We start from the raw sequence: 11597 nt of genomic DNA on the forward strand, positions 1-11597 counted from the left end.
CGACCATCATCACCCCCCCCCCCCCCCCCCCAATACAAACATGTGTCCAAACCCTGCAGAGATCATGTGGTGCTTTTTTGCAGATTTTACTATAATGACAAAAAAAATGTGAAGAGTAAATGATGTGATTTATCTGATCCCTTAAAGATGTTAGCTGTATATATTCAGTATAAAAGAGACTGATGTAAAACTGATTAAATCTCCAGAGCAACACACATAATAAAAAAATTGTATTAGTCACAATCTGGATGTATTTAAAAGCAATTAAAGCTGCAGCATGACAGTATTTTCATATCATTCATGTGTGCAGGAAGCTGAAGAAAGAATGATGGATACTGGATAAACTTAATCACCATACAGTACATGTGCTGGTTATTTATAGAAATGACTATTATCTATCGGAGTTCCCCAAGGTCCAGTGCTCGAGCCTCTTTTATTTAACATTTAAAAACCATTAAAGCAACTATCATAAGTCAGAGTATGCAGATGATACCCTAGTTTACCTTTCTGTGTAACCAAGAGACCAACAGACCCATAGATACAACAAATCAATGGTTACATGTGTCTGAATCTCCCTCAGTTAATTACAAATAAAACTGAAATCACTGAGACTGTCACTTCCTGTCTGCAGGGAAGAAGAAAGCGCTTCTCATCACTCCTTATCTCTGAAATCCAAAAACCCAAATCAGATAGGCCTCCATGATGTCATTCAGGGCTCAAAACTACAACTACAGTCAACAACCTGAGCAGACAATAACCGCAGCATTGTCCCTCCATCTAGAAATAACCCTAGTTTATAGTCCAGTGGTTCCCAACCTAGGGGTGGGGCCTCTCCAAAGGGTCAGCAGATAAATGTGAGGGCTGCTGAGATGATTAATGGGAGAGGAAAGAAGAAAAAACTAAGTTCTGATACACAAATGTGTTTTCAGTTTTTGGACTTTTTCTCTAATCTTTGATTTTTGCTGAAATATTGGATCATTTGAACATTTATTGAAATGAAAGCATGTGAGAAGTTTAGAGGGTAAAATCAGTATTTGGTGGAGCTGTTAAATGGTAAATGGACTGTACTTATATAGCGCCTTTCTAGTCTGTGCGACCACTCAAAGCGCTTTACATGACACGCCATTCACCCTTTCACACACATTCATACACTGATGGCAGGGGCTACCACGCAGGGTGCCAACCTGCTCATCAGGAGGGATCTAACATTCATTCACATTCACACACCGTTGGCACAGCAACGGGAGCAATTTGGGGTTAAGTGTCTTGCCCAAGGACACATCGACATGTGGACTGGAGGAGCCGGGAATCGAACCCTCGTCCATTGGAGGACGACCGCTCTACCTCCTGCCCACAGCCGCCCCAACAACTCATAGACATCTGAAATGTGAGCCGACAACACACTGAACAATGTGTTGTATTTTAAAAGCTTGTTATATTATCCATTGTGTCAAATCTGCATCTGAAAAGTAACTAAAGCTGTCTAATAAATGTAGTGGAGTAGAAAGTACAATATTTTCCTTCTGAGATGTAGAAAGTAGCATCACATGGAAATAACTGGACCTCTAAATAAAACTAGGCCTATAGGTCTGGGTGATATAGATAAATAATCATCAGTAATGTGGATATAATGACTAAGTGGATAAAAGGTAGATAACAGAACAGCTGGAATAATCTGGTAAATTCAGTAAATTACATCATTTTACTGTAATACAGGTAATTCAGGACACTTCTGCCGTATCACGATATCAGAATTCGGGGCGATATTTAGTCTCATATCACGATATCAGCCCGACTACTCAAGCCAGGGGGGGGCAAACATGAGGCCTGTGGGCCAGAACCGGCCTACCAAGGGGTCCAATCCAGCCCACTTTCCTTCCTGTCTTCTTTTCCTTGCTTCCTTCCTTCTGTCCATCCTTCCTTCCTTCCTCCCTTTCTTCCTTCCTTCCTTCCTTCTGTCCGTCCTTCCTTCCTCCCTTTCTTCCTTCCTTCCTTCCTTCTGTCCGTCCTTCCTTCCTTCCTTTTTTCCTCCCTTCCTTCCTCCCTTCATCCCTCTCTTCCTTCCTTGCTTCCTCCCTCCCTTCCTTGCATCCTCCCTTCCTCAATCCCTCCCCTCGTTCCTCCCTTCATCCCTTCCTTCCTTCCTTCCGCCCTTCTGTCCTTCCTTCCTCGCTCCCTCCCTCCCTTTCTCCATCCCCCCCTCCTTCCATCCTTTCTTCCTCTCTTCCTTCCTCCATCCCTCCCTTCTTCCCTTCCTCCCTGCCTTCCTCCATCCTTCCCTTCATCACAGTACTTGATTACATGTTACTTCCCACTAGATGTCATCACATGTTAATGGCCCTGGGTGATCCATGCCCCCCCCCCCCCCTCCCCCCTCCCCCCCTCCACCACCATCATCACCACCACTACCTCCACCCTCCAGCAGGGTGCCTGGGGAGGGGAGGGGGGGGGGGGGGGTCAGCAGGGAAGAGGAGAGGCACCCCCCCCCCCCCAAACACCCCTTCCTCCATCAATCACACACTGCAAACTGTGACCTGCGCTTACAGTCAATGCTTTGTGCAAATCAAACCAGCTGAGCAGCTAAAAAAAAAAAAAAAAAAAAAGCACCACATCGACTGAATGACTGTAACACACACACACACACACACACACGCACATATAAAACACACACACACACGCGTATTTAAAGCCTGCAGCCTCTTACCTGCCCACTGTTTGGTTGGCCAGCTGTCTCATTCGGTTGAACTGCTTCTTCATCTTGTGTGTTGTATCTGCGTTAGCACCGGGCAGCAGCAGTAGAGCCTCTCCACAGATATATCTCTCTCATTGATGAGAAGAATACAAAATAAAAAAAAGTCAGATCCTCGCAGCTGATCTATGGCAGACGAGGAGGTTCAAGCTCTCAGTAAAACATCCACTTGGTGCATGGTGGCGGTGAAAACGCGTTTAATTCCTCCTCATTTCGCCCCCTGATGAGGACGGTGTGTCTCTGTCATCCGCTCTGCTGCTCCAGAGATGCTGGACCAGTCTCTCTCTCTCTCTCTCTCTCTCTCTCTCTCTCTTCCTCTCTCTCTCTCTCTCTCTCTCTCTCTCTCTCTCTCCCCCCCCTCCTCCAGCTGCCCCCTCCTCCTCCTCCTCTCCAAAGCAGCACTGACAGCTCGCTGGCGACACGACGCTCTGCACCGGTGCATCATGGGAAACGTAGTCCACCCACACAGCGCTCCCTCCACATTTAGCCTACATTACATAATCTGACCTTAATTAACATGATTACATATTTAATATGAATTAAAATGGATATTAAAGGAACAGGAGAATAGATTGATTTGACATTATTTACACTTTCATTAAAACTACTTCTTATTTTAAGGCTATTTTAGGAAGAAGATTATATTTGCTGCAAAGAAAGCAACTGCAGTAGCCTACTATAATACTTTATAATAAATGTATTTATTCATAATATGATTAGTGTGTTAACATTGTTTATTTACTTTATTTCTACACATTTATCTCAACACACCTTTTTTGATGTTTTACAGGTATGTCAGGAGATTAAGTGTCTTTGCAATTAATGAAGAAAGTAAATTATTCACATTATTATTTGGATGTGCACATTATTTATTACAATGAGCCTACTTCCTATTTTAAGGCTATTTTAGGAAGAAAATGTTATTTGCTGTTAAAACAACTGCAGTATAACCAATAGTATTTTATTATTATTATTATTAATAATAATAATAATAATAATAATAATAATAATAATGATATTCTATAATACAATATAATTCAATATTATGATTTGCATCCTAATATTGTTTATTAAAGCTAATTTTGAAACACCTTTTTTGATATTTTAGTGGTATGTTAGGAGGCTATGTGTCTTTTCAATAAATGTGGAAAGTATATCAACCTTTTTAAAATATAGTTATTTATGTACATAACTATTCAGATCTGCATATTATTTATTAAAATTACTTACAGATATTTCTAATTATAGGAGTACGATGTTAGAAGGTGAATTTTCTTCTTTGTCTTTGAAGCAAGAAGCAAAATGTAATTTATTTAGATTATTATTTGCATAATAACATAATTCCTTAAAACTCCCCTTAATCTCAAAGGAGGCTATATTAGGAGGCTTATTGTCGTTGCATGTAAAGGAAGAAAGTAATTATACTGTATAGTTGTTTATTAACATAATTATATTTAATCTTCACAAGTTATTAAAGCCTTTAATCTCAAAACTATTACTTTATTTCTTTTAAGGTTTCTTTTAAGTCGGATCAGTCTCCAATAGATCAGTTTACAGCAAACACACTTATTAATATTCATAAGAAGATAATTATGTAAAGGTTATATTTCATTAAAGCTTTAATTGTCCAGCAGGTGAGTTTTCAGTCTTGATGACAGGTTTAAAAGTTGAGTTTAGCTCCATCTTAATGTTGAATGGAGTAAAGCAGAGGAGTCAAACTCATTTTCATTCAAGGGCCACATGCAGACCAATATGATCTCATGTGGACCGGATCATTAAAAAGATGGAAGGGAGAAAGGGAGGAAGGAAACAAGGATGCAAAGGAGGGGAAAATGATAGGAAGGAAAGAAAGGAGGGAAGGAAAGACAAAAGGAAGGAAGGACGGAGGGAAGGAAGGAATGAAGGAAGGAAGGAAGGAAGGAATGAATGAAAAGGGATTAGGAAGGAAAGGAAGAAATGAAAAGAAGACAAGAAAGGAAGGAAGCAAGGAAGGAAGGAAAGGAAGAAAGGAAAAGAAGATGAAGAAAAGATGGAAGGAAGGAAGAACGGAGGGAAGGAAACAAAGAAGGAAAGAAGACAAGGAAGGAAGGAAGGAAGGAAGGAAGGAAGGAAGGAAAGGAAGAAAGGAAAAGAAAATTAAGGAAAGATTGAAGGAAGGAAGGATGGAGGGAAGGAAACAAAGAAGCAAAGAAAACAAGGAAGGAAGGAAGCAAAGAAGGAAGGAAGGAAGGAAGGAAAGGAAGAAAGGAAAATAAAATTAAGGAAAGATGGAAGGAAGGAAGGATGGAGGGAAGGAAACAAAGAAGGAAAGAAGTAAGAAAGGGAGGAAGGAAGGAAAGAAAGACAGATGCCGGAGGGTATAGGAAGGAAAAGAAGACAGGAAGGAAAGTGGGCCGGATTGGACGCCTTGGGGTCCGGTTCTGGCCCACGGGCCTCATGTTTGACATCCCTGGTATAAAGTGTGAACTGCAGCTTTAGTGGGTGTGTTGCAGGCTTTGGGTGCAGCTGTGTGGTTTGTGCACATAAACAGCATCATCTTGTGGCGGTGAGAGTGAGATGAGCGAGACGACGCTCCCAAACTGTGACTCAGAGACACTTTAGTTTGAACACGTACTTGTGTTAAAAATAAAACATGTTGACTCAAAATTGACATGAAAAGAATCATCAGTTTCTATTTTGTCCCAAAGAAGACACAGATGTCTTAAAAGGACATTTTAAAGAGTGTACACATTTTAAAGACTTTATTAAAAGTAACCACATGAGAGTAAAAGCACGTATATTTTTTATTAGTAGTAGTCTAGATGTTTATTAGTGACGTGCACATGCAGCTGTCTCTCCCACACAGATATAAAAAACACTAAAGTACATTTCAGACGTGAAACAGAAAGCACATTTCCAATTAATTTGAATAAACGTTGTTCTTCTTCTAAAAGGCCACTCAAGCGACCTAGATGAAGGAAGTTTTACTCTAAAGTAAAGCCCCTAAATTGTTATATAGTGAGCAGTAAACCATGAAATTCATCAAAACAAAACAATACAGCAACTTAAACCTTCACTAAACTACCACTTGTGAGATTAAAAATCTATTTTTAAAGAGAGTCCTCAGTTAACAATGGACAGAAAAAATGAAATTAAGCAGTAAAACATGTCAAATAAATGTAGTGGAGTAGAAAATACAATAGTAGCATCATATGGAAATATAAATAACAGTAAAAGTACATAGTACTTATGTACTTTACATATCTCCAGTCAAGGCAGATGTTCTCCCACTCTGAGTCTGGTTCTGAGGGTTCTTCCTGTTAAAAGGGAGTTTTTTCTCTCCACTGTTGCTCATGTGGGAATGTTGGGTCTCTTTAAAGTTAAACCTGAAGAGTTCGGTTTAGAACCTGCTCTATGTGGAAAGAGCCTTGAGATAACTCTGTTGTGATTTGGCGCTATACAAATAAAGATTGGTTGATTGATTGACTACATCACTCAAAATACTGCAGTACTTTTACTATACTTTAACTACATCACTCATTATACATACTCAAAATACTTTTACTATAGTAGGATTTTTCATTCAAGACTTTTATTTTTTACATTCCTGTGTTAGTACTTTTTTTTAACCCAAAATAAATGATCTGAATACTCCTTCTTCCCCCTCATCCTCGGTATATAAATATGAAAGTGTGATCTCTCCTCCGCCACCAGGAGGCGCTGCTGAGCCAGATTCACGATTACACTCACAGCAGCAGTAGCAGTAGAAGAAGAAGTAGAAGTATTCTCCCTGTGTGGAGTTTACTTGTTGAATGACACTAAAAGAAACAAACTTTACTCTGTATACACTTCATTCCTACAGCAAAACGACAGCACTCAATATACTTCTGCACCTGGAATCGTATAATCCCTGAGAGTTTTCTTTTAACCGTGACAAGATGCGGGATCGGACAAAGAGTTGGGAAACGTGAGTTAAAAGGAGCTAACAGGAGCTAACAGGCTAGCTGTGCTAACTTAGTGTGTCCGGTAACGAGCTTATTAAAGTCAGCTTTAATGTCAGCTTTAATGTCAGCTTTTACACCGTGACAGGAGTAGGGTTAGGATAGAAATGTCCATATAAGTTGTTAAAGTAGGAGTAGTTATTCAGTGTGTGTGGAGGAATGTTTATTAATCCTAGCTTCCGTTTTAGGCAGGCCGAGGGAGAGGGCAGTTAAACACGGTCACCAGTTAACATGGTCACCAGTTAGACCGAAACACCAGTTAACACGGTCACCAGTTAAACCGAAACACAGTTAACACGGTCACCAGTTAAACCGAAACACTAGTTACCATGGTCACCAGTTAGAACGGTCACCAGTTACCATGGTACCCAGTTAGAACGGTCACCAATTAGACCATAACACCGGGGACAGGGCTACTGGGGTTAAACCATGGATGAAAAAACACTCACTGAAGCTTCTCTCTGTTTTATTTATTAATTATTATTATTACTTATGTTTGTGTGTGTGTGTGTGTGTGTGTGTGTGTGTGTGTGTGACTGACTACAGAATGCCGAGGCTTCAGATGAGGATGATGAGGGCAAAGCTCTGATGATAGACCCGGACTCTCTTCAGCCAAAGAGGAGAAGGATAATGAAGCTTTCTTTAAAAAGGTAAAAAAGCAAACAAACACAATGAATATTAACTTTAATAAACTCAAAGATCACCCTGAAATCACCCAGTCTGGGCTGAGAGGTTTCACTTCTGCAGCTGTTTCAGATACGTAATACAATACTCATAATACGCATTACTTTTACTGTAATACTTTAACTGCATCACTCTAATACTTGTGTAAGAAATATAAGACTTTTTAAATAACATTTCTAATTAAACCACTTTTTACAGTAAATCAATGAAAAAAAAAGGAACAGAACAAACAGAAGAAAATAAAGTAAGTTTAGAAAAAAAGTATAAACTACAAATACAGCAAGAAAAACAAATAAGATAAATAAATAATAAAAATTATTTTCAGTAAAATGGATTAAAAACAATAAAACTAACAGGAATATGGTCTTCCTATAAGTTTCCTTGCTTTTATATACATGACATCATAAAACACTCCTTGGTAATTATTAGAGTTTAGTATTCAGCAACATGTGAAGGTGGAGAACGATCATAGAAGCAGCAATAAAACCCGTCAGGTCAACGAGAGCAACAGGAAGAGTGTTTGAAAGTATGAGCTGAGAATCATTCCTCCTGTTCATACGGAAAGAAAGAAAGTAAAAAAAGAGGAAGAGGGAGAAGAGAAAGAAGACAGAAAGAAAGAAAAGAACAAGGAGAGAGAAAGAATGAAAGATTCTTTCTTAGTTTTTTAGTTTTTCTCTTTCCTCATCATCGTCCTCCTCCTTCTTCTTTCTTCCTCTTCTTCTCCCTGTCTTTTCTTTCTTTCCTCAACTTTCTGTCTTTCTTCATCTTCCTCTTCTTCATTCTTTCTCTTTCCTCAACTTTCTTTCTACACCTTCCTCCTCCCTTTTCTTCTTTCTTTCTTTCTTTCTTTCTTAAAATGTCTTTCTTTCTTTCCTCAACTTTCTTTCTTCCTTCTTTCTTAACTCTTTCTTTTCATTTCTTTCTTTCCTTAACTCTTTTTCTTTCTTTCTTTCTTTCCTTACTCTTTCTTTCTTTCTCTTCTTTTCTTAATTTCCTTTCTTTCCTTAACTCTGTTCTTCCTTTCTTTCCTTAACCTCTTTCTTTCTTTCTTCTTTCCAGACATTTTGATGGCTGAAGCTTCAGATTAAACATTTTTAAATACATTTTTTACACTTAGTCGATTGTGAAAGTGACAAAACAATAACCGACTTTAAAAAGAAGAATCATATTTTTGTGCATTTAAGTCGTTTAACAGAGAAAAGTGTTCATCTTCGGCTCGTGTTGAGGCTCAAAACACAGAAACAGTCTCATCTGATAGTTTCTGGATGTGTGTGTAAACACCAGCGTCTCTGTTAATCCCAGTTTAACAGTTTGTGTTTCTGCTTCCTGTCTTGTGCAACATGAAGGTGAATCAACCTCTGAGTCGAAGGCTTGAAACTACTGATTCTGAGCTCTGAGATTTTCTAAAGCAGGTTAAAAACATAAAGACGCGTCGTGTGTGTGTGTGTGTGTGTGTGTGTGTGTGTGTGTGTGTGTGTGTGTGTGTGTGTGTGTGTGTGTGTGTGTGTGTGTGTGTGTGTGTGTGTGTGTGTGTGTGTGTGTGTGTGTGAGTGAGACCTCGCCTTATTTCAGCAGCTTGGAAGTGACATCATTCATTTCCTCTTTGACATGTTGCTGTTACCAAAATGATTTTCTAATTATATAAACTCTACTTTTAAATTTGCTGTTCTCGGCCCTGTTGATATATTATTTTGAGAGAGAGAGAGAGAGAGAGAGAGAGAGAGAGAGAGAGAGAGAGAGAGAGAGAGAGAGAGAGAGAGGGAGAGGGAGAGGGAGAGAGAGAGGGAGAGAGAGAGAGAGAGAGAGAGAGAATTAATGGTGGTGTTCACTGTTGCCATGACAGCAAAGGTTGCATATGAAAACTTGGTTGGTTACCCTCCTCAGGTGCAGGACATCCACGAGTGGCTGCAGAAGCTGAAGACGATGGTGTCCGACCTGGAGACCAAGCAGAAGACGGTTCTGGGCGTAGCGCTGCCAGATGACAGTGAGTATGTTCGTCTACACCGTCAGCTGATCCAGACCTGGTACCCATCATCCTCCCGATAATAGTACAGCAACAAACAGGAATAAAACATTAAATATGATAAAAAATCTAATTAACAACTATAAACTGGATCTTTGTATAAATAAATCTGCGATACATAAATGTGAAATATAAAAAGTTCCTGAGATTTTATACAGAGTAAACTGTCATATAATTAAGAATAACAGAGATTTTACACAGTGAGGTAAAGTAAATACACTCGTACATACTGCTGCTGTAAATGCTTGTCATCTATTTCAGTGCTGTTAAATGTTAGTATCCTTAACACGTAGTTTATCACTCTCATTTTGAATTTTATCTGCTGCTTTGACTAACGCACAGAGTCTGCATTCAAATGTCCAACATCTTTTAACACAGCAGTAGTAACACTGAGCAGAAGCAGAGGATATAATTCACTGCTCTGCCTCCAGTAGTTTGGTCATGTTTTACTATATTAAGTTATATTAGTTATATTTAACTTGTAGGGAAGGTGTGTCCAGACTTTACAGATTTCAATGATCTAAAGGAGCTTCATGATAAAGAGCGTTACATTTTTACCTTCATCAGAGCTTTTATCTAAAGTCCACACCAAGGTTATTATAGTTTTGAAATTTTATTTAGTTTTTCAGTTTGCTTTTTTATTGACCCCGTCTGCTTTGACTGTTCCGTCTTTCCTCCTTCCTTTCTCCCTCCTTTCCTTTCCTTCCTCCCTCCTTTCCTCCCTTCCTTCCTTCCTCCTTCCTTCCTTCCTTTCTCCCTCCTTGATTAACGATATTAAAGCTGATTTTTTTGTTCTCCTCTCTCGTCAGGTTTGAAGAAAGAGCTCCAGACTCTTCGAGAGGAGATTAAAACGTTGGCAAGCCAGATCCAAAGAAGACTGAAGAGTGAGGATTTGTCCCTTTTTATAAAAACGTAGTTATTTAGACACTTTTTAAATACTTTTTAGTTATACTCATCGATTATCTTTCCACAGGTATCGAACCCAAGAAGGGAGAGGACGATGGGAAATACATAGCCATCAGTCTCCGGATGCAGCGGACCCAGGTTGAGCTTTAAATGCTGCTTTTATACTTCCTGTAACGTCACATTTCATCTTTAAACTAGGGCTGTCAAACGATTAATTTTTTAAATCGAGATTAATCGCAGAATTTCCATAGTTAATCACGATTAATCACATTTTGAATAGCATGTTTAAAATCCTGTTATTTTCCATTTGAAGGCAGTTTAAGCCCATAATGTAAAGCATTTCTTACCAGAGTGTCTTAACTGGGAATCAATCACGGCTCTGCTGCGACTCCCACACTCCAAAATGGTCCTTTGGTGGAGCTGAGGCTGGCTTGGCTGCACCTGGGTGTTTAGCGTGGAGGTGCTAACTCAAACTCCACGTACTCCGGTGGTAGTTAAACTCTGTTTGACACAGGTTGCATTTTACTTTTGACTTGTCAACTGAAGCGTCTGGAAGTGTTTTAAAGTTAAACAAGCCGTTCAAAAGTCCAGTAGCTCTCTTACTTTCCATCAGCGCGGTAGGTTACTGCAGGAGGCCACTTCAAAGCATAGCGCTACAGCTAGAGGAGCCGTCTACGGGGGAGTAGAAGGGACAAAAAGGCTTGCAACATTAAAATGCGATTTTAAAAAAATGAACGCGTTATGGATTGCATTAATCTAATCACGATTAACGTGTTAACGCTGACAGCCCTAGTTTAAATACGTCATCACATTCTAAACAAACCTCCGTATCTGCAGCAGCATGAAGCCTTTTTATTATTACTCTCATAATCAGAATAAAAGGTCAGTCAAGGAAGAACTGGTTCATGGTGCAGCAGATTTCTATCAGTGTTGAACTATTAAACCTGTTGAACACGTTGATCTGTCACATTGTACTTTCACTTTAATCTATAGGCTCTTGTTCTTCTTCACGTTGGTTCTGCAGCCTGTAAAAACATCTAACAGGTTTTTTTTTAGGAGGAAACAGAAAGTGATCTGATTTTTTTGGCAGTAATTTGGAAAGTATAAAATAAAATAAAAAAATAATCATAATAGTTAATTTTCCTCATCGATTAATTTAAACCAGGGGTGTCAAACTCATTTTCATTCAAGGGCCACATACTGAACAATTTAGTCTAATGTGGGCCGGATCATTAAAAAGATGGGAGGGAGGGAG

General features: G+C 39.2%; 1 protein-coding gene across 1 annotated transcript in view; it reads left to right on the forward strand.

The window, feature by feature from the left end:
• LOC128381862 (syntaxin-4-like) overlaps nucleotides 1–10492 on the forward strand; it is a 19088-nt gene extending 8596 nt beyond the window's left edge. The window contains 5 exon segments of the mRNA XM_053341885.1: nucleotides 7276–7333; nucleotides 7336–7379; nucleotides 9298–9397; nucleotides 10246–10320; nucleotides 10410–10492. Of these exon segments, the coding sequence (XP_053197860.1) occupies nucleotides 7276–7333; nucleotides 7336–7379; nucleotides 9298–9397; nucleotides 10246–10320; nucleotides 10410–10492 (360 nt within the window).
• Nucleotides 10493–11597: the final 1105 nt, after the last annotated feature.

The sequence above is a fragment of the Scomber japonicus genome, chromosome 20, assembly GCF_027409825.1.
Source record: "Scomber japonicus isolate fScoJap1 chromosome 20, fScoJap1.pri, whole genome shotgun sequence".
Taxonomy (NCBI): Eukaryota; Metazoa; Chordata; class Actinopteri; order Scombriformes; family Scombridae; genus Scomber; species Scomber japonicus.